Source organism: Polyodon spathula, chromosome 32 (assembly GCF_017654505.1).
Source record: "Polyodon spathula isolate WHYD16114869_AA chromosome 32, ASM1765450v1, whole genome shotgun sequence".
NCBI classification, from domain to species: domain Eukaryota; kingdom Metazoa; phylum Chordata; class Actinopteri; order Acipenseriformes; family Polyodontidae; genus Polyodon; species Polyodon spathula.
The window spans coordinates 1260968-1284641 of NC_054565.1; the positions used below are offsets into that span (position 1 = coordinate 1260968).

The window sequence follows — 23674 nt, forward strand, 5'->3', positions numbered from 1 at the left end:
AGTAAAGGAAGAGGAGGGGACTAGTGACACGGGGAAGGGAAGTGTGTTAAAAACACTTCGAGGAGCGATGTAGTGTGAAAACAAGGGGCTCCGATTAGTGTAAACAGTGAAGGTTTGAGATTTGATCTTGGGCTGCACTGTTTCTCGCAGTCTCGGTTTGGGCTGCTGCGATTCTGTGTGTCTGGTTGTTAATAATACTAAGTCAAGTCTGAAGGAGTGTGCGTTGTTTGGAGGGAGCAAGAGACGGGGAAAGCAAATTAACACAGAAAGGTAAGGCTAATACTGCCGGTGGTGTGCGGATTTGAAAATGTGAGCAGACAGAGAGAAGTGGAAGACCCGCGCTATTAGATGAAATGGGTTTTTGAAACGTTACCTTGTGCTGTCTCGCAAGTTACGGTTCGAAAAACTTGTCGGGCAAATGGGGTATTTATACTGGACAAAATTAAACTGTTGTCAAGATCCACCATACCGCCTAGCTACGAACGAGCACACCTGAGCGAGCGCAGAGCTGTGGACATGCAGAGCCAAGAGCAAGTTCCACTCTGCGCACTCGTTTCCGATTTGATTTCGCTTTGACGTTTGTTTGTTTTGTCTTTGAACGCGGTTTAAGCAGCACAGTTCACTTTAAAGAGCCTCTGGTTTTAATTTCACTTCAAACGCGGCAGTATGGGTGTAGTGTTAAAAAGTTGTCCGTATTCAGAATGGGGTACGCATACCAAAACTTGACCCGTGTAATGTCAGAAAGTGATACTCTGTCAGATTTTGGTACATGTGCAATCACTTGTGATCTGATGGCTGTTTTCCTGTTGTCAAACAGGTACATTTACCATTAATTACACACTTTTTTTTTTTTGCAAACTTAAACTGGAATCAAGACAAAGTTGTACAAGTAAAAAAAAATGTACAAACCCAATGCATTGCATATAATAATATTTGCATACTATTTCTTAATTGTGGAAATATGATAAATTCAATTTAAAAGGATGTAAATACTGAAAACATCATATCTGAAGCACCAGGTTTGAAGGGGCGCTTCCCTGCTTTCTTAGCGGAAGTGTTGTAGGCCTGCCCGAGCAAGCACAGTGAGCTGAGCACCACTTTTTAGCGCATACCTAAAAATAACACGACACCCATGGATGAGTGTCTTGCAGGGGGATCGTTTCAAAGAGGAGATTGCTACTTCACACATACTAGTAGTACAATATTAAAGGTGCAGATTCATATTTCATGTATGACTGTGAAATCTTCCAGTTTAAAACCGTCTCAGAACATATTCTTTATTGTATGTGTCTGTATTGATGTGGAATGCAGTTGCTGTATTTCTTGTTAGTTATTTTCTGAAATCCCGAGTTTCTTTTTGAAAAGCGATGATAATGAGTGTGTTGGTTTAAACTCCATAGGAAATTAAACTTCTTAACATGAGGTGCATTATTGATGTTTCCACTGTTTGAATGTGTGTTTTGGGCAATATGCAGCCAGGCTGAAGGAGGTGGATTGTGCCAGTTAACTACCCTGACCGGTTCTATAGGTTTGCTTTCCCTTAAACTGAGGGAACACACATCCACTTTTTCCAGGAGACTGGGAGACCTGGACCCCGTTCATAGTACTGTGCTGGTGCAGGGCTTCCTCAGGACGGCTGCATTATTCGCGCTGTGACTCTGTTCACAGTACTGTGCTGGTGCAGGGCGGCTGCATTATTCGCTCTGTGACTCTGTTCACAGTACTGTGCTGGTGCAGGGCGGCTGCATTATTCGCTCTGTGACTCTGTTCACAGTACTGTGCTGGTGCAGGGCGGCTGCATTATTCGCTCTGTGACTCTGTTCACAGTACTGTGCTGGTGCAGGGCGGCTGCATTATTCGCTCTGTGACTCTGTTCACAGTACTGTGCTGGTGCAGGGCGGCTGCATTATTCGCTCTGTGACTCTGTTCACAGTACTGTGCTGGTGCAGGGCGGCTGCATTATTCGCTCTGTGACTCTGTTCACAGTACTGTGCTGGTGCAGGACGGCTGCATTATTCGCTCTGTGACTCTGTTCACAGTACTGTGCTGGTGCAGGGCGGCTGCAGGGCGGCTGCATTATTCGCTCTGTGACTCTGTTCACAGTACTGTGCTGGTGCAGGGCTGCCTCAGGACGGCTGCATGTTTTGCTCTGCTCTCTTCACGTTTGCTGTTTAAGACACCTTTGCACCTTCATGCGTGTGACTGAAAAGTAGGCCTAAAAATTGGCAAATTGGGGTTTTTAATTTTATTTTTTATGGAGCGATAGCCTGCGCTCAGAATGGAAGATCTACCGAGATATACAGGAATCCTCGATTTGTAGCAGATGTTTCTAATTATATATATATATATATATTTTCAGTGCAGGACAGTAGAAAATTTGTGGTATAAAAACATATATTATTGACTGTTTGGACTTAAAATGTTATGGTGTGTAACGGGGTGGCGGTCCATGCTTACCCCCAACAACAATCACATGATTCTCTCAAGAACACGGAGAGATTTAGAACGCAGGAAACAGCGTTCACAGGTATAAATATTTATTTTCGTAATGGATACTTCACTCAGATTGCAAATGACTAACAGGTTGTACACACGAGGACTGACATTAACAGGACAAGCTCACGACTGACCACCTAATACTACTGCTCCCAGCTAAGGACAGACAGTTTATTTGTTTAACCTGCCTGAATACAGTCTATCGCTTACTCGTTGTTCTTATTAGCATTGTCATTATTATTAGCATTGTCATTATTATTCTGTAGTCCCTAACAATTACCATTAAAGACTGAACATCAGCATTACCCCTTCTCTTGGAAGATTACTGAACACATGACTATAACAAACCATGTATAGCTACGACAGCTTCATTAAAGGAAGCAACACACAATAAACTACGGCTCTCTCACCAGTAGAATAGCATTAACAATAACAATCACAATAACAGGCATTGAACTATTACCGGGAAAATACAAATTGTTACACTTTCAAATTCTAAGCAAGTTACAAGCTTACCAGTGCCATTATTCAATACAACAAACAAACTTACTTTTTTTTTGTTTTTACTTCAAATGTTACAAATAGCTCCCTGTTGTAAATAAATAAAACAGTATTCATGCTAGTTCAAGTGAGTGTTAGTCTTCATCATCCGGATGGCTATTGGAAATAGAGCTGCAGCATTCTCCAGCCAGACTGTCATGAGACGCTGGTGCTGAACACAGAAAGAATCCCAAGTTTGCTGTTCCCTTCATTCAGTTTTGTTTAGTGCTTCCCATGTGTTCTACAGTGGTGTGCGAAACAGCACATTACCATCGACGTGGTCCGTCCTTGCCAGACTCATTGATCCGATCTTTAGGGGTGATTGTCATTGATTTCGGCATCTTGAACAGCTCCGGGTACTGGCTGAAGTAAACTGAAGCCTCATTCAACTGACCTTGAATTCCGGAAGCAGTTTTATTAGACAGATTTGTTTACCTAAATTTAAAGCAAAGCTGCCTGTGTTCATGTTTATATACAATTTATTTGGTTATTATCAAACCAAAGAAGCCTTGCATGTGTTTTGCCCTTCCGCAGATGTAAAACAAAAACGTCATAGAGAAATCTGGGTTCTTCTGTCTTCTCATAGAGAAATCTGGGTTTGTCCTTGTTCTGCACCAAACATATTCCGAGGATCCCTGCTACTAAGATGCGTAATCAGATTGGTCTGTAATATGAGAAGTCGTCCTGTTAGTCTGCTTTGCGTTCATATATATGCAGAGGTTGCATGGCGCAGCATTTTGCATCCTAGTTGCAAAATAAATACATTGGACGGAAAAATATTTTGTCTTGCGTTCACGGGACGCCCAGAATGGAAAGGAACACAGACATGCATAGTCATGGTAATCTGTTGCACTGCAGCAAAATGACCGTCAAATACTTGTTTAAAAAAACTTCCAGTAGAAAAAAGCAAGTGGTGCAGTTTGTGTGCCGACATGGCAGGAAAAAGAAGACGATTGTACCGGTGTATTTTGTATTCTCTGTTAGTGAAAATTTGTTTTAATAAAGTGAATACACATTCATTGACTACTTGCTGAGTACAGCAGTGTTATTGTGTGATATGCATGTAGAGGAAGGGGGATTGCGTAGCAGCGCGGTGAAGGAAAGTTATGGAGCTTTGCATCTCCACTTAGTGAAAAACTGTGAGATTTGCATCTCAACTGAAAAAAAGCAAGCCACAGATGCTTAAATGGAGCAGTAATCCTGACAGTAAAATACTGTACTGTAATGTCATTTTAATTCAAAGACCATTACATGTAACACCACACGGCAATTAAACTAGGCACCCTCACGAGACGATTGCTTCTCAAGTATACTGTAATATAATAGGATTCTTCTCAAGTATAGTGCAGTAAAATGGGATTCTTCTCAAGTATAATGTAATATAAAAGGATTCTTCTCAAGTGTACTGCAGTAAAATAGGATTCTGCAGCATTGAGTAAACATGACCGTGATCATAGAACAAGCTGCTTACACACAAGACTTGTTTTGATGTATTGTTCTTTGTGAGTGAGCACCATTGACATTGGTGTAGTGTATTTAAAGTGCTGATGTGCGGAGGCACACGTGCTAATTGTAATCATATTGGTCCGCTATAACTATCCAATCACTAGGGACGGGTGGGGTTCCTCTAAACGGAGTGCACTGTATTAGAATAGATTGGTTACGGTTCCTAGCAGTGGAAAGTAATACGATAGTATCCCACCATGCACTGTATTTAATTTTTTTTGCTAAGCAGTCAGCATGTGCAGGGGATTCTCATGAAGAAGATCACCCATCTGCATCTCAGCCATCTAGTTCTGATTACGAGTACTACAGTGACCGAAGCAGTTGCAAGCAGTAGTAATGCACAGAAAGGTAAACGTTCTTGTAATTCTGAAGGGGAGATGAAGTACCCGTGGCTTGTTTATTGAGACGGGAGATGTACTGTAGTGTGTGTGAAAGAGCTGCTGGGCAAAAAAACACAAAAACATATGCAGATGCACAGATTTTCAAAATTCTTTGCTTAAAAGACACAGTGATGCTGTTGCTGTTATTGGAATGCAGAAAAATATGAACACACACATAGATAAAGGCAATAAACAGCGCTTAGAAACCCGTCTCGTTGTCATGGGAACGGTCTGCTGTTAGTATATAACAAAGAAAAGGTGTGTCTGAGTTTATATGTATATCTATACACAGACCGATCGTTTAAATTACTATATGGCAAAGAGTAAAAACGTTCATAAAAATGTACCAAAATGCACATCCCCGGAGTTTACTAGCCTTTGTGTTAATAATACTTTAGTATTTGGTGGATGGGATGCAGAATTTTGGGCATGTGTGTTTCAGGAACGTGTGAACAGAAAAGCTAGCGCGACCTCTGTGTGTGTAAACGCTAGTCCTGGTCCTGGATCGCAGGCCCTGGGTCACATTTCTTTTTTGCAGCGTTCACACATGAGAAAATGCAGCCCTGGGCCGAGGCAGCTTTGCTGTGTCAAACATCAGGTCTCCTCTGGATTGTCGTGTAGTGACCTGAAACCTAGTTCCAAGCTACAAAGTGGCTTTGTGTGCCATCAGGTTGGAAACTAGTCCTGCTGCGCTGCCAGTGGAATCTGTGGCTTTCATTTCACTTGTCTTGCTCTGGTATTAACAGGGTTGTTTGTTTTTTCATTTTATCCAGCACCAGTATCCAAAACCCTCTCAATTGTCTGTACTGTAGATCTCTCCAGGCTGGCTGTGGTAGTGTTATCATCAGGAAAGTTCTGCTGTGATCATTCTTCTAGTGATACATTGTTTGAAATGTTGACGTTTATTTCAGATGACAAATGATGGAATCCTGTGTTTCTCTGTTTTGTTCGAGGTGCACTTTTATAGGGATGTAGTGTACCAGGAACTCTCTTCATTGAAGTTTACTATCTCTTAGTCTCATTTTGGGCTGCTGTAGTGGCATGGAAAGTATATCACAGACAACTTCCTTCTTATTACACAAAGAACAGGAACGGTGACTGGTATAGCGAGGCAGTCCTAACAACATGGCATCATTAGGACAAGAGGTGATCCAGTGATGATATCTCTCATTGTTTTCCTCCCCTGCAAACCTGCAGTGAGTGAAGGGTGCTTCTTTCTGCCCAAACAGGCACCATGCCTGCACTGGGATCTACAGGCACATTTCAGTGCACCCTTATGCATGGTTAGCAATTTGAGGGCCTGTCAAGCCCACCTGGCCTGTTTCATCTGAGTCTGAATTGCCCTATTTATAGTCAAGAAGCAAAGAGGGGTTCCTGATCTGGATGGCTTTGGAATGTGCTCTGGAAGTAGGCTGATCTGAGCAGGCAAGTCTTTGCAAAGACCTGCCTCAGGTACACACTGCAGGCACATTCCTGCTTCAAGAGCACACCCTCCACAGAGTTTGTCCTAACACCACTAGGGGGGTCTTGTTTCAGCTCATTTAAAGCTGCAGCGTGCGTCTCACAATTGGGTTCAGTTTTACACGACAGGAATGGAAATAAGGATCCCATTACAAGGCAGTTTGGTTCTGAACCTGTTCCATATCTAATCAAGCTCCTAGTAATACCTGGTAATAACTGCTGTGCATTATGAGTCCTCTTTCCATCCCTGGGACTGCCGGGCAAGAGGCCACGAGGGGTTTTGCATCGACTGCTTACCAGATCCACTGTCTCATAGCTCGTAATCACTGATGTTTAGATTGGCCTGTGCACTGCTGTCAGGATCATGCAGGAGTGATCTGATTTTTGATATTTTAAACCTGCACTGTATCTTAATGGAATGTCATTAGGTGTTTCTTCCATTAATTTCGTAACTTCCTCAGTGTTTTCCCACCAGCTGCAAGTTAATTAAATGTTGTGTTTCTCCTCCAAATCACGAGATGAATGCGTTGCCACAGGTGAGAGCGAGAGGGCCAAGTTATATCCTAGAGCATTTACAAGGGCATTTTTGTAACCCAACAATAGAAAAGCGTTTATTCTCTCTGTCGTCCTCAGAGTAGTTTGTAACCCACTTTATCACGAAGAGGAAGAATAAGTAAAGATTTCTGTAAAAGGCCAGTGGATTTCTCAAGAAGTGGGACACTCGTCCCTGCAGTGAGCAGTTTTTTCTGGGGCAGGCTATGACGTGAAGCCTCTGATCGAGAACATGCTGTGAAAAGGGATGGCTGGAGCCTTGCACTCAATACACTGGCAGAATACTTCCATCTGCAGCGCGATGGATTTCTAATATTACCAACATCTTAACCTCTTAGTAAGTACATGAGAATAATATTTATATTCAAAGTGAACACCATGCTTTCACTAAACTGGCAAACTTTATACAGTGCTCCCCCTTTATAACGCTGTAATCGGGAGCCATAGTTAAGAGACTGCTGTTTGTGTTCCATTTTACAACGTGATTACTAGTGTTGGGGTAATGGCATGTACTGCCTTATAACCTGCTCTGCAGTGCAAAGAGCTGCCTTAAAGGGGGAGCACTGTATAAACTAAAACGGGCTAATTAGAATGTTATTATTGTGCTGTCTGTATTGGTTTTATATTGTGACTTGAGCACTCCCAATGTATATTTGAAATGTTTTATTATGAGGTTTTGCATTGCACAGCTACTGAGTCTTTGTATAATATTAGAGTTCCACACCTGCTTCAGATATGTGTCATTTCCAAGGCAAGTTATACAGTAGAAGCAAGGTCTGGCAATGACGAATGATATAAGGCAAGCTAGTTTGATAATGGGTTAGTTTAAGGTTTTAAAGGTACAGTATGGTGTGTGCAAAGTGAGTGGTACTGTAGGTAGTTAAAGGTAAAGAAGCGACATCATTTGTTTGATTTGAAATGCTGATTGTTACTCCTGTGGAAGTTACTTCATTCATAACGGCACAGTGTAACATTATAGAGTTGAGATTTATACAGGTGATTGGTTACCAAAAAATCCACTATATTAAAGTTTAAATGAAATGTGTTTAGTCCTACTGTTTAAACATGTAGGACTAACATCAGTGTTTAACACTGTGAGCCACTTGAGCTGCACAGCTCTGAAGAGGCAGAAACCTGTTCAAGCGATGGCTGCTTTCAACAGACACTGCTGCCTGACTGTGGACTTGTCAATACACAAAGCCCTTGATGTGTGGAGGAGTCTTTAAACTCGTAAAACATTTTGTAAGTTATTCTCTGTAGTGTGGTTTATGTGTTTTTTCATAATGGCAACAGTTCCACTCTCTCGCACTCTCTCGTTGTTTGTAAGAATCCTTTTTTCCTGGGCAGCGCACTACAGCAAGGGAACCACAGTGTGACTAAACAGGAGCCTGTATAATGGGATTGTACCCATTGCAAGGCCTGTTTACTTGATCAGGAGCATTGGGGTTTCAAGAATAGAAGTGTGCAACTGTGGAATGATCACATCTGTAAAAGTGTAAACATTTGAACCCTTTGCTGTCAACATTGAGAAAATAGGCATTAAGTATGTGAACGTACCCAGGGCAGTAAAGGGTTAAAACGCCCAACTGGAAAGTTAGTTGTTGTCCTTCATAAACTTGCAGCTGTGGGGTTGGGGCCTGTTCGTGTATCTGAAGCTACTTTTGAATGATTCAAACAGGACAGTCAGCACAGCCTGCTGTAATCAGGAGTAGAGTGTAGACAGGTATATGCTACAGTTACATTTAACATGGGCTTGGGCACTAGCTTTGGATGTTTTGTTTTGCAGTCCAGTATTTTATGAGTATCAGTCCAGTGTCGGTAGAGTGCTGTTAAGTTTTCAGCCTAACATTACCTGCAGTTGTAAGTGGGTCAGTGAAGCACATCTGGTACTGCAGCACAGCTGACTCTAGCTTTAACTGTTACATACAGTGACACTGTTCTAGTTGGTGCTGCTGCAGATCACTAAAAGTATTCTTCAAGTTCTTGTTGCATAACTAAGTTTTAATCTGAATCTTTTTTGTTTACGTATTGGATCCTAACACAATTTTGCCATAATTGTGCCAAATGTGATAAGCTACTGTACTTCAGTGATTTACAGAATTTATTAAAGGAATGGCTCCTTCAGTCCTGTTCTTGTGTACTGCTGATTTTCCAGCACCCCTGCAGACTCCTGTAACAAACGGTTTGGGATTATCCTGCTGCCTGTGTGACGACACAGCAGGATGGTTAAACAGCTGGGTGTTTTTACAGTGGTGGGGTTTTCTCCCAGTGTGCAAACACCTTTCCACTAGCATTGCGTAGTCAGATCATCTGTTTGTTTTCTTAATTATTTAGTACCCTATTAACAGTGTGCCAGTAATGGTGTTTCATTGCACCTCTCCCCCTGTGGCTTAGCACACTGATTGTGTAAAAGTCCAGTAAAAGCATCTTCGAATTGGTACCGTTCCTCAAATTGGTTTCCAGATTCTCACTAAAGTCATGGCCGTTCTTTTCTCACACTGTCCTCCTGTTTGTGTCTCCTCTCTCTCTGTCCCGTTGCTGCTCTGAGGTTTGTGTCTCCTCTGTTAGTCCTGTTGCTGCTCTGAGGTTTGTGTCTCCTCTCTCTCTCTCTCTCTGTGTCCCATTGCTGCTCTGAGGTTTGTGTCTCCTCTCTCAGTCCCGTTGCTGCTCTGAGGTTTGTGTCTCCTCTCTCAGTCCCGTTGCTGCTCTGAGGTTTGTGTCTCCTCTCTCAGTCCCGTTGCTGCTCTGAGGTTTGTGTCTCCTCTCTCAGTCCCGTTGCTGCTCTGAGGTTTGTGTCTCCTCTCTCAGTCCCGTTGCTGCTGAGGTAGCCTTTATAAGCTGTTAAGGCTTGTTTTTAAGAGCGAGGCTCTCTGAACATGTGCAGGACTGTGAAAGGCGATTGTGAATTTGGCAGCTTGCTTAAGTGTTGTTATTTTTATTATGCAAATGTCACAGTGTGTCTGTAAAGATGTGGTCTTCGCCATCCAAGCAAGAGCAGGGCAGTAGTGTGTGATCCTGCTCAGCTGCTGTGTTTTAATAACATATCTGTCCAATGCAGTCCCCAGACCGGCTTGCACACAGCATTGCGCAGAGGGTTAGATGTATTTCTGTTCTTATCCATCAGAAGACTTAATCTGTAGGATATCTTGCAGTAAAGGAACCCAGACTCTCTATATCTCTGGATCAATAGAAGTGCTAAAAGAAATGAGTACTGTGCCAGTGGACAGTTTGAGTAGAAGCCTTTATCAAGGTCTTCAGTCAATAAAGACAAAATTGAACTAATTACCTTTAATATTCCTCTCTTAAGATTGAGTGTTTTGATAGATCCAGGTGAACTATAAAGGCCTAGATCAGGTGCCCCCCTCGTTTTATCATATATCAGAATTTTATTCATTTTACCCACGTTTTGCTACCCAATTTGAAATGCCCAATTGGAAAGTCCTGTCAATGTGTGGAGGAGGCCTAACCCTTTTGTTTTTACACATAAGGCTGGTAGTGGACTCGAATGGAGGTGGATGAGGTGGATACAGTAATCGCTCAAAGGGCTCTGAAAGCACATGCTTTTAAGATAGGAGTGGTTCTTGCATGTGCTTTGCATTTTTCTTGTTCATGTTTTTGTAATTGTATGAGAAGAGGAAATAATAGTCCATTGTTCACTACTTCCCGAATTGAGCTTTCTCTAATGTGACGTTAACTGTCAGCACTCTTTGATTATTGCTGTATGAAAAGGTTTTCATAGAGGAGCCACACGCTTCTTCACTGGCTGACAGTTCACCATATTGCAGTGCTGTGGAAGTGAAACCTCATGTTCAAAATGACCAAGGCACACACTAAAACATGAAGCCCTGGTCACACTTGTACCGGTACGATAATACTACAGTTTGTTTCAGTATAGAATATACCGGTACGAAACCATGTTCTGTCCTAACTGACTCTTCAGTTCTGGCACAGTACTGATACAGCTGAGATATACCTGTCTACATTCATGTGTGTTTAAATAGACAGTGTTCGGGTTCTGAACTTGTTACCATAACGACCGTTGTCGCATCTGTTAGCAATGGATATGTTGTTGTGTAATTACCTTTAATATTCCTTTCTCTTAAGATTGAGTGTTTTGATAAAATGGAAAATTACCAGGTGAGACTCAACATAAAGGAAAGGGAGATCAGGTGCCTAACCTCTTGTTTTTTCATATAACATCGAATTTTATTCATTTTACCCACGTTTTGCTACCCAATTTGAAATGCCCAATTGGATTAATTCCTGTCAACGTGTGGGGAGGCAAGGAACCCTTGTGTTTGGATTACATAAGGCTGGTACTGTGGACTCAGAATGGAGGTGGAACCAGGTACCACAGGATCAGTATTATCTCTGCTATTCCTAATCTACATTAGGGCTCTGATTCTGGTAAGCACATGCTTTTAAATTTGCAGACGAGTGGTAGGAGGAGTGGCAAACACTGTTGCATTTTTCTTCAAATGTTTAGACAAGATTCAGAACTGAGAGACACATGGAAATGTAATAGTCCATTGTTAACTACTTCCCAGAATTGAGCATTTAAATCTAATGTGACGTTAACTGTCAGCACTCTTTGATTATTGCTGTATGAAAAGGTTTTCATAGAGGAGCCACACGCTTCTTCACTGGCTGACAGTTCACCATATTGCAGTGCTGTGGAAGTGAAACCTCATGTTCAAAATGACCAAGGCACACACTAAAACATGAAGCCCTGGTCACGCTTGTACCGGTACGATAATACTACAGTTTGTTTCAGTATAGAATATACCGGTACGAAACCATGTTCTGTCCTAACTGACTCTTCAGTTCTGGCACAGTACTGATACAGCTGAGATATACCTGTCTACATTCATGTGTGTTTAAATAGACAGTGTTCGGGTTCTGAACTTGTTACCATAACGACCGTTAGCAATGGATATGTTGTTGTGTAATACAACATGTTTATCTGATTTATGGTTTGATGCTCTTATTTTTTGGAGTAACAGAGACGGGATAGAAAATTTAAGACTGTCCAAGGCAACTTTACTACCTTTGCAGGGAACTGGAGCCCATTACTGGGGAAAAAACGTACAAGGCTGTGACAACCTGTCCCTGTTTCCAAAACAATCTCTGTGGCATCGTGGTGACTTTTGACAAATATTGAATATCGGCCACTGGGACACATTTGTGTAGGCCGATCAACAGCCTGAGCAATTACAAAATCGATCTGTACAGCCGTTGTTAGGCTTTTAATGCCATTGTATGTGCAGTTCACTGCGGGAGAAGCTTTCTGTGATATCGATGATGGGTTTGAACAAAAGTGGGGATTTCCTCTGCTTGTGGTGTGATAAATGGCTCTCCTATTCGTCTCGTTGCTCTGGCTGAACACCACAGCGACTGTATCAGTTGAAAGAGTGGCACTCTGTTATTATACAGGGGGTATAACAAGCATAGGTATAGGTTCATGGATGTGCACGTTGGGTGGCATGGCAGTGTTCACGGCGCAAGAGTTTTTACAAACTATTTCACCATGGCAACAACGGCACACTGTTTCCTCCTTGGACAAAATATATAGAAGTGCCTATATTTCTATTGGGTGATCCCGCATAGCCATTATTGCCCCCGCTATTGAAACCTTTCCCAAGACACAGAACCCAAAGTGAAGTTCAAAAAAAATTCAAGTCACGGGCCCATATGGTGGTAGTGGATGGGTTTGGTCATGGGTTTGGCATTGTAATGAAGTGCCCTTGGTGGTCATCGTGTGCAAATAGTAATCAATTTATTAATAACATAACAGTCCCTGTTTGGGCCAAGACACAAAAACAACAAAAGAAATCTAAATATTTCCCACACCCACTAACTCTTGTTTTCACTTCCTCAGGCTTCTTGCGCTCTCTCTCTCTCTCTCTCTCTGGCTCTGGCTCTGGCTTCAGTCTCTCGCAGGCCCAGTCTCACTGGCTGTCTCTCACTCTACACTCTGGCTGTTCTGTTCTCTCTGACATTCAGCACTCGAACCTTCAACTTTCTCCACCCTCTTTCCTGCCCAGACCAACCAGCCGGATTCATCTCTCAGCTCTCTCCCTAGGAAGCAGCATTCCTGGAGAGGAATGAGGGATGGTTCCGACCGACTCAGTCCACATGATTGCAGCGGGGTGGACTAAACAATATCCCTAAACACCCCCACCTCCCTTTTTAACTGGCACTAGTGGTGTGGTAGCACCCTAACAATACAACACAAACGCAGGACAAGACAGACGAGACAAACCAACAGAACAGCATACAACTCCAGCAGACACAGACGGTGCCTGGGTCGCTACAGTATTGTCAAAACCACAATGAACAGACATGTTATAAATACATTGTTCAGTTATTTTAGACCTGCTTTTATCTTACATTTAGTATAATTAATTAACATTGCTTTCCTAGGTCTTTATTCACCAGCTTATTTTAAACTATCATACAGCAGCGAAAACAGTTTACCACTTTGAATAAAACATTGACTAGTGAAGGCATAAAGAAGTGAACAAATTATTATTATTATTATTATTATTATTATTATTATTATTATTATTATTATTATGATAAAACATACCGGTATAAGGCAGAAAAAGGTGTTGAGGTGAGGGACACGACTCATCATCTTGTTGATTTTAATATCTCATTATGGTGAGGTGGAGGAATGTGCACATTTGAAATTGTCGAGTATTGTCCTTGCCATGATCCTTGAGGTTCTGCACCGTAGGGCAGCTGCCAGTGAGGGGTTTTTGTTAGGAAATGTACTAACCAACTGTGGGACCTCCCAGAGACAGGTGTATTTAACCTGAAAGCATGTGAAACACCTCAATTGCACACAGGTGGACTCCATTCAACTAATTATGTGTCTTCTAAAGACAATTGGTTGCACCAGAGCTTATTTAGGTGCCTCATAGCAAAGGGGGTGAATACTTATGCAATCAATTATTTTCTGTGTTATATTTGTAATTAATTTAAAACAATTTGTAGATTTTATTTTTCACTTTGACATTAGAGACTTTTTTTGTGTTGATCAGTGGCAAAAACTCCTAATTAAATACATTTTGATTCTATGTTGTAACACAATAAAATGTGGAAAAGTCCAAGGGGGGTGAATACTTTTGAGAGCCTGTGTGTGTGTGTGTGTGTGTGTGTGTAATTTATACTTATACACACACACACACACCTTCATCACTGTTAAGGACTTCCCTCTGTGTTGTTCTCTCATTATCTGGGTCTTGGCACCTCACAAGGGATTTTATTTTAGTGCAGAACTGCTCTGCAGTACGCTTTACCTCACAGTCATCATCGCTAATTTTGTGGAGATTACCAGCTATCTGCCGGTACACCTCGATGTTTCGACGGCACAGTTGCTGTTAGGCATGGTTGTCTCCCCCCAATTGAGTAAGACAGAGCACTGCATCTCTCCCCCAAGTAGGACCATGATCACTTATTTTGGCATTTTTTGGTGTAGCCATGATAAAGGTACGGCTCTCCGTAAAATGTAAAGCTGTTTAAGGTATTTAAACTGTAAAGCAGGATGTGCGTGTGCTTCAGAATACTGACTTAGCTGTGTCGATACTGTGTCGGTTTACCTGTCCACACTTCAGCTGTTCCGAGACGTATCGAAACACACCGGTACGAAACCTGCTGGACAGGTGTTTCGGTACGGTTCCGCAACGATACCAGTGTAAACATGCGAGTGTGAACAGGGCATTAGATCATGTGCCAGTGAGGACTTTCAACTAGGCATGATCAACAGGATGGAAAGGCTGTCTGCTGCCGGCTCTTAGCATTGACTAGACAAGCTCCAAACTGGCTCAAACCTAGTAAAGGCAGATTTAGAGAATTGGTAATGATTTTTAGATTTGTATTGCTTAAACATTTACAGCCTTAATTGTACAGTCATATTGTCAGTGCAGCACCACGAGTGAGAGCTGGGAACACTGTAGGGCTGGAAGGTCTCATGGTTGGAGCTACAGTATAGCGCTGGAAAGCCAGCAGGGCTCCTCATTATAGCTCAGTTCTGTGGGTCAACTGTGCCCCTTGCTGGAAACTAGCTGTTTTACAAAGTTACTTTATTTGTGTTCGGCCTGGATTCTCAAAAGGAAAGCTGCTTTGCATTGTGTGCTGGAGATTGTAACTGAGCTGTTCTCTGTTTTTCAGGAGTCGCTTGCAGTAATTCTGGATTCTGTGATGGAACATCGTGCTGGTGAGTTGGGTGTTTGATTGTTTCTTCTCCTCATAGTGCGCTCATCCTCCTGCTCAGTGCTCTTTCACCCACCTCAAGTAAAATCCATATTTTAAAATGGAGATAGGCAGACCTGGGGCAACTATATTTAATTACAATTGCAGTGCTGTTTTATTTAAGTACAGTTAGTTAGTTATGCTGCTGCAATTGTAATAGTGCGGGGATGAACACAGGATTTTCATGTTTGGATATTTGCTCATAATTTAATATTCGTTTGGATATTCATTTGTTTTTCAAAAAGTAATAAAATCCGTTATATTGCTCTGAACGCAGGTAGAAACTGCAGGGGAGGGAGTGTGTGCCTTTATTTTAAAGCAAGATCTTACAATATATAACACGTTAAAATAGAAAATTATCCCAGGATTAAAGAATAAGTTGTGTAGGACTTACTTTACCCTGGTGAATTAACTACAAATCAAAGGATGCGAAATAGCAGATCAAGTTAAAGGCTGTTTTGTTTGTTCTGAAGTAAACGGTACATAACGCTGACACTGCATTGTGTTTATTTCTTTCTTTTTGTTCCTTGCCATTGCTGTTTCTTCACAGTAAACAGTGGCCATCGACAAGAATAATGACAAAACGGCAAATTTGAGTTGATCGTCAATATGTAGTACTTTTCGGAAGATTCCTTCACATTGATCAACATGTAAAGGTATTGTGACAAGGTACTCGTGTCACGTGTGGGTAACCGCACTGCAAGACAGAGAGAAACGCCAGCACAGGCGCGCAGGATTTATTAAACACAAAACAGAAAGGAAACAATCACCACTGACACAATTCCAATAGTAACTGCAGTGAATCACCACTGACACAATTCCAATAGTAACTGCAGTGAATCACCACTGACACAATTCCAATAGCAGCTGCAGTGAATCACCACTGACACAATTCCAATAGCAGCTGCAGTGAATCACCGCTGACACAATTCCAGTAGCAGCTGCAGTGACTCAGCCTCGTTCTGGAGATAGTAGGTACTGTAACAGTGATCTTGGCAGCAGTCTGTGACATTTGTTGACTTGTGAGAACTAGTTATTAAAAGCATACTGTATAGTTATTAAAAGTATATGGACTACAGTGCCTGCATGCAAGTCAGTGTGCCAATACTGTATCAGTATACATGAGCTTCAGTATCTGCAGTGTACTGTACATGTGTACATGAGGTACTGTATCAGTATACATGCGCTTTGGTATCTACAGGGTGCTGTACATGTGTATATGAGGTACTGTATCAGTATACATGCGCTTCGGTATCTACAGGGTGCTGTACATGTGTATATGAGGTACTGTATCAGTATACATGCGCTTCGGTATCTACAGGGTGCTGTACATGTGTATATGAGTTACTGTATCAGTATACGTGCGCTTCGGTATCTACAGGGTGCTGTACATGTGTATATGAGTTACTGTATCAGTATACATGCGCTTCGGTATCTACAGGGTGCTGTACATGTGTATATGAGGTACTGTATCAGTATACATGCGCTTCGGTATCTACAGGGTGCTGTACATGTGTATATGAGTTACTGTATCAGTATACATGAGCTTCAGTATCTACAGGGTGCTGTACATGTGTATATGAGGTACTGTATCATGTTATGGGGTCAGCAAAATGGCTTGTTTTGGGATTTCTTTCACCCTGTTGCTTTTCATACAAACACATGGTGAACAGCACATATAACCAAGGCTGGAAGCTAATGTATATTTGGTAGCATTTTGCTTCCCAAAACTCTTAATTTGCTGCTAGTTTTTTTTTATGCAGGAGCATTTTTTGGTTTTTTGGGTTTGTTATAATGTTAACCCTGGTTTCACCCATGCTAAAAAGGAACACACAATAGGTAGATAATTATTACTTTAATATACTTTAATAGACTAAATACTATTTTGAGATGCATTGTGAGGCGTGTGAGTAGAAATAATGGAATTTCCAGACAGAAAGTAAGGGACGGAAGGAGAGAGAGAGAGAGAGAGAGAGAGGGGGAGGGAGCGCTGGGTCAAAAAAACACTATTCTTTTGAGGACAACTCTGTGCACCTTCTGCCTTCTCAGTCCTCTGTGAATCGGCCACCGTACGTAGAAAAAGAAAAGTTAACAGAACAAAAACCACTGTGGCACAGACACAGCTTTCTTAGCATCACTGCGCCCTCCAGCTGCAGAGCCCTGCCTCTGTAGTCAGTGGAACACCAGTCCTGTTCTGACAAGTGTTGATATAATTCACTGGACTCGAGTGGCTGGGATCTACATACCCACACCTCCGCCCCTCAACAAAGTGACTTCTGGCACGGTCACCTGATCTTGGTACGGGAAGTCCAGTTAGCTTAGTGCCTTCTACTGCCGGGAGGCTGAATTACAGACCAAAACCCTTGACTCCTCACATGCATTCATTTATCTGTCTGTTTTTTTATTTTTATAATGGATTATCACTACCTTGCGTACTTTTGTTTAACTAGTAAAACGTGTATTCTAACATATATATTGCACCGTAAAACTATAACTGACACACGTAGCTAACTAATGTCACTGTTTAATAAAACAAACCCAGCGTGTGTGTGCAAGCACAAGAAGCTTCATAGCATGTCAACTCAAGCTGTGCAGAAAAATTGCTGTGTTGTGTATTCTTTACACATAACTTTAAATATAATTCCTGTTTTTTACCTGGAGCGCGGCATGTAACAATGTTACCTCATGTACTGGAAACTCTCTCAGATGCAGAACTTGTTGCTGGTATGTACAAATAATTCTGTGGAAGTTTGCTGAGTCTGTGGTACTCGTAGCCATCCTGAAGAGAATATACCTGACTACAGCTGGAATTGCGTAGAAGACGTGAACCCCCAGGCTTATACTACCTGGGACCTACCTGTGAAGTTCAAGTGGATCAATGCTTAATGTTCACGTTCTGCACAAGGGATGGATAGATATACAAACGTGGAAAGGGAGTTGTAAAATGAAATGGCACCTTTTTAATTTGCCATTTTTGAAACTGTTGCTCAGCTTGTGGTTAAAAAGTTACCGGGCGTCTGCAGTGGCACTGAAACAGAGAGGAGGAGAGCAGAGACAGCACAGCTGCTCATTTCAAATGTTACTTCCCAGTCCCAGCACTGAATTAAATCTAATGTCCTGGGGGAGGAAATTCAATATCAGCCTAATCTGGGGCTTCGCTACTGCATTCGTGGTCGTGCTAGGTTTGCATTTCTCCTGGTTGATGAGAGAAAAAAGCATTGTTCCTTAAAGCTGTGTTAACTCTGTCTTCTAACTTGCACATAAAAAGGCATGTTTATATTTCATTAGCTGGTGTTGTCTAAAATAAGGCTTGCTGTTTGAGACAAGATACCGCTGAGCCAGCAGCCCTGCTCTCGGGTGTGTTGAAAAGCCTGAACTGTCCCTCTGAACACAGAGCCATATGGTCACCTTATGTATGTGGAAATTACCAACCTGAAATGAATGAAAAAGAAAATGTCAAATGTAGAAAGTGAAAAGAGCAGCCTGATTATAGTTAATGAAGAGTAACTTGTAGAAAGAGAATTGGAAGAACCGCGAGGGCCAGTGCGTAAAAAAGAAGAAACATTGTGACAAAGGATCAGGGGATCAAGTGGAGCAGTGTAGCCTGGCTATGAATTAGGGTGCATTTTTATTCATTAGTGTTATAATTCTTTGTCTTGTTATATATTTAAGGTAAGGCAGTTTTATTTTTGTGTTACAAGTGCTCCCGGCTATAATCCTCTGCCACCCAGCTGTACAGAATTCCTGGGGAGAACCCTGGAGCTGATCCAGTCACGGTTAAAACTGCCTGGGATGTTCTTTTCGCTCAAGCTGTTAAAGATCATATGCACGTCACACTTGTATTTTAACACAGTAAGTACTAGAAGTAGTAAAAAAATCACCCACACTGCATTATGCAAAATCTCACAGAAAAGCGCTTCTGTTTCGGTCGTCAGACCTTCATCGGAGCTTAAGCATCTGGGAATGTCAACCCCGTGTAAAAGAGAGCACACTTGTCACCAGTTTGCAATAAATCAGTTCAATTGAATAATCTTCAACCGGATATCAATTATCTAAGAGCCATCAAATATCATACTATTGAATAGACACCTATTAGATGGCATCTCTAGACCATGAGTCGTGACATTACAGTGGCTCTCAAAAGTATTCAGCCCCCCTTGGACTTTTCCACATTTTATTGTATTACAACATGGAATCAAAATGGAATAAACTAGGAGTTTTGCCACTGATCAACACAAAAAAGTCCATAATGTCAAAGTGAAAAATAAAATCTACAAATTGTTCTAAATTAATTACAAATACAAAACAGAAAATAATTGATTGCATAAGTATTCACCCCCTTGAGTCAGTATTTAGTAGAGGCACCTTTGGCAGCAATTACAGCCGTGAGTCTATTTGGATAAGTCTCTACCAGCTTTGCATATCTGGACACTGCAATTTTTGCCCATTCTTCTTTGCAAAATTGTTCAAACTCCGTCAGGTTGGATGGGGGCTTATGGTGAACAGCAATTTTCAACTCTTTCCACATATTCTGAATTTGATTGAGGACTGGGCCACTCCAGGACATTGACCTTTTTGTTTTTAAGCCATTCCAGTGTGTCTTTGGCTGTATGTTTGGGGTCATTGTCTTGCTGGAAGATGAATCTTCTCCCAAGTCCCAGGTGTCTTGCAGACTTCAGCAGGTTTTCCTCCAGGAGTTCTCTGTACTTTGCTGCATCCATTTTGCCATCTATCTTCACAAGCTTTCCAGGCCCTGACGCAGAGAAGCATCCCCATAGCATGATGCTGCCACCACCATGCTTCATGATAGTGATGGTGTTCTCAGGATGATATGCGGTGTTAGACTTGTGCCAAACATAGCGCTTAGAATTGAGGCCAAAAAGCTCTATTTTGGTCTCATCAGACCATAGAATCTTCTTCCACTTAGTCTCAGAGTCTCCCACATGTCTTCTGGCAAACTAGCTGAGATTTGATGTGAGTTTTTTTCAACAATGGCTTTCTTTTTGCCACTCTCCCATAAAGGCCAGTTTTGTGAAGCACCCGGGCTATTGTTGCCATATGCACAGTGTCTCCCAGCTCAACCGTGGAAGACTGTAACTCCTTTAGATTTGCCATAGGCCTCTTGGTGGCCTCCCTGACTAGTGCCCTTCTCGCCCGGATATTGAGGACGGCCTGTTCTAGACAGATTCACAGTTGTGCCATATTCTCCATTTCTTAATAATGGACTTTACTGTGCACCAGGGGATATTCAATGTCTTGGAAATGCTCTTATATCCTACCCCTGATTGGTGCTTTTGAAGAACCTTATTCCGGATTTGCTTTGAATGTTCCTTCGTCTTCATGATGTAGTTTTTGATAGGAAATGTACTAACCAACCGTGGGACCTCCCAGAGACAGGTGTGTTTAACCTGAAATCACGGGAAACACCTCAATTGCACACAGATGGACTAATCATGTGACTTTTAAAGACAATTGGTTGCACCAGAGCTTATTTAGGTGTGTCATTTTCTGTTTTATTGTTATTTTCTGTTTTATATTTGTAATTAATTTAGAACAATATGTAGATTTTATTTTTCTCTTTGACATTATGGACTTTTTTTGTGTTGATCAGTGTCAAAAACTCCTAATTAAATCCATTTTGATTCCATGTTGTAACACAGTAAAATGTGGAAAAGTCCAAGGGGGTGACGTTACAAATACTCGTTGAAACCCTCCAAATAGGCAATTCATGATATCAAAAAAGTTATTTACAATCAAATGTCTGCAATACAGTCAAAATGATACCAGCAAGTCCAATCACATTACTTGTATCACAGAGTTGTTATAGCATAGATCGCAGATCAAAGTCCTGTTTTAAAGCTTGCAAGGTGCAGATCCAGTAAACGTCTCTTCACTGATCCAGCTACATTTCCTCCTCCTGTTGGGGTTTTCGTTTGTTCAGTTGTATAAAGTCTCAGCGCAGGAATCTTGTGGCTGTGATTGTTAAAGTGGAGTTCTGTGAGGTAATTTCGACTATTTCTACCCATAGAGCTTTCATCTTCACTCATTCTTTGTTTGAGCATGTGTGCTGTGTATTAATTGAAGTACAGGTAATTATGTGTTTTATTGGGAATCTCTTACCTGTTAAAGGGTGACTGAAAATTGAGTTTTTGTGGTATTACGCTGAGCACAGTTGCCACATTTATAGTTACCATTAGGTATTGGGCTTAACAGAGTTTGTGTCTGATTTTCTTTGTTGGGTTGAAAATTTGCATGTACGAATTTATCCCGTATGTTTGAGCCTCGTTTAAAAACTACCAGAGGTGGATCTTTGAACTGTGTCGTTAGAGACGGATCAGTGGATAATGCATGCCAGTTACTTATTTAATAGGTGATTATTTTCTGAGTAGGTGAGATTTTGGAGAGTATGTTTTTTTTTTAAACTTTTTTGTAGTTTGTTCAAAGTTGAATTAAATGCTCTTTCCACCCAGCTATTAGGGTAACCCTGCATGATGAATCTTTATTTCATCTCTGTGGCTTTATCTACAAATTCCTCTCTGGTGTCATACACACAGCTCAATCTGAAGAATTGACTCTTTGGTAAACCTCTTTTTAAAAGCATAGGATGGAAGCAGTTAGCTAAAAGTAACGTGTTCTTATCAGTTTCTTTTTGATACAAGGTAGTGATTAGACCCTGATCTGATTTCTCTATCCACGTTTCTAAAACATGTACTCGTTTCCTGTCATAGTCAAGAGTAATTTTCAAGTTAGGATTGACATTGTTTAGACGTTGAAAAAAATCATTCAGTGGTTTTTCAGTCCCGGTCCAAATACAAAGACATCATCTGTATCGATACCATTTCAAAATTTTTGAACAGCAATCATTTTCAGAAACATTATAGACAAGCTTCTCTTCAAAGAAATCCATGTGTACATTTTCATTTAAGCGCGGGCGTTGATCCCATGGCCTTGCCTGTAAATGAAAAGTATCTTCAGAACTAAAGTCATTCAAATTTAAACCAAGGGACGCCAATTCGTTAATCAATTCAGTACGTGGAAATGTATCCGTTTCATGACTCCTTAGATAGTAATCTGGTCTCTAAGCCCCACGAATGGGGGATATTTGTATTGAGACTTTCGACGTCAAAAGTGACCAGCAAAGTTTCATCAGGAAGGTTGTCTGCCAATCATATTTTATTCATTATATATGTAGTCTCTGATGTGTCAGTCAGGAGCTGTTTGTGGTCCTGATGGCCTGGATTTTGTATTTGCTGTATTTGAGGGAGGATGTATATTACAGAAAAGATTATCGCCACAATCTGTACAATGTCTTGCTGCTTCACAGTCTTTTGTGAGTTGTGCTGGACCCTTACAACATTGAACAATAAACCCTGATGTGACTTTCACAAGCACTGGCCTGTCCTCTGTAGCCCGTATTCAGGGCGGCGATCACGCTGTGTGGAAGCGATGGTTAATGATCAGCCTTGAAGGAAAAGGGGGTCATTACATTACACAGGAAATGAGCCAGCAGCCCTTCCTAGAGAGCTGTGTGAATCTGACAGGCTAAGATTAAAACCTGCTTCATTTTATCTATAGATAGAATAAGCAGGGTTACAGGTGACCTGCTGCTATGTGAAAAATGCAGCACACAGTAGAGTAGGTCTCCGCAAAATGAATCCGGTTGCATGAATCCTTTTACTGTTCGTTCTCTAATGAACTTCCCCCTGAGCAGTCGGATACTGAAATCACTTTTTGCAAAGATATAAGAGGGTTCTATTTTGAATTTGTATTTTTTCATGCCCACCTCTTTACCATCCCGAGCGCTCACAGATTGTAATTGAGATGGCTAAGTGCTCACAGATTGTAATTGAGATAGCTAAGCATGTATTAAAGACCACTTGTCAGTAAATGGGTGGAGTGGATTACATTGCCCTCGCATTCAGTTTCAAGGCAGTGTAGCCCAGTGCATTGAAAAGGACTGGCTGCGCTGCAGGATGGAGTCAGCCTGGCTTGTTTGTGTGGGTTAGCTGATGTTTGCGTTACACTATGAGATTGATTGGACATACCTGTCTATTGTAGTGCACTGTCCTGCTGTTACATATTGTTCAGCCAAATTATACATTCAGATTATCCATTCATCATCTGTTTTAACCAGTAGTAAGGCTTGTGGCCTGTTGGCACATCAGCATGCATCTCATCCTGTGCGTTCCTAGGTAGGAATTGAAGCATCACCTAAGAATTTGTTTATCGTTTGGTAGCAAATTCTAGATTGATACTGGATTCCGTATATCAAGGAACAGAATAGACACCTCTGTCCATGGTGCAGGAGCATGGCAACTCCATAGCAGACTTGGTTGCAGTTGCTGCTTCTCATCTCTAGGTGGTGCCAGGATGCCATTGCACTGCACCAAAAATGTCCATGTTGGAATTTGTATTCCAAAGAAGTCATCATCGCCCCCCAGCTACAGTACAGTTGAACGCAGTGCAGTGCAGTGCAGTCACTG

The 23674-nt window shown here is 41.6% G+C and overlaps 2 protein-coding genes across 10 annotated transcripts in view; both read left to right on the plus strand.

Moving 5' to 3' along the window:
* pum1 (pumilio RNA-binding family member 1) overlaps positions 1-23674 on the plus strand; it is a 507081-nt gene that overhangs the window by 304297 nt on the left and 179110 nt on the right. The window lies entirely within an intron of this gene.
* The window catches only part of phactr4b (phosphatase and actin regulator 4b), a 56010-nt gene continuing 32359 nt past the window's right edge, over positions 24-23674 (plus strand). Inside the window, exons 1-2 of one of the 3 annotated variants that reach the window (XM_041234079.1) lie at positions 24-270; positions 15111-15156. In XM_041234079.1, the coding sequence (XP_041090013.1) occupies positions 15141-15156 (16 nt within the window). In that variant the 5' untranslated portion in view covers positions 24-270; positions 15111-15140. Of the gene's footprint in view, positions 271-7198; positions 7273-13151; positions 13234-15110; positions 15157-23674 lie in introns of those variants that run through there. The other 2 variants (XM_041234080.1, XM_041234086.1) reach the window with 2 other exon arrangements.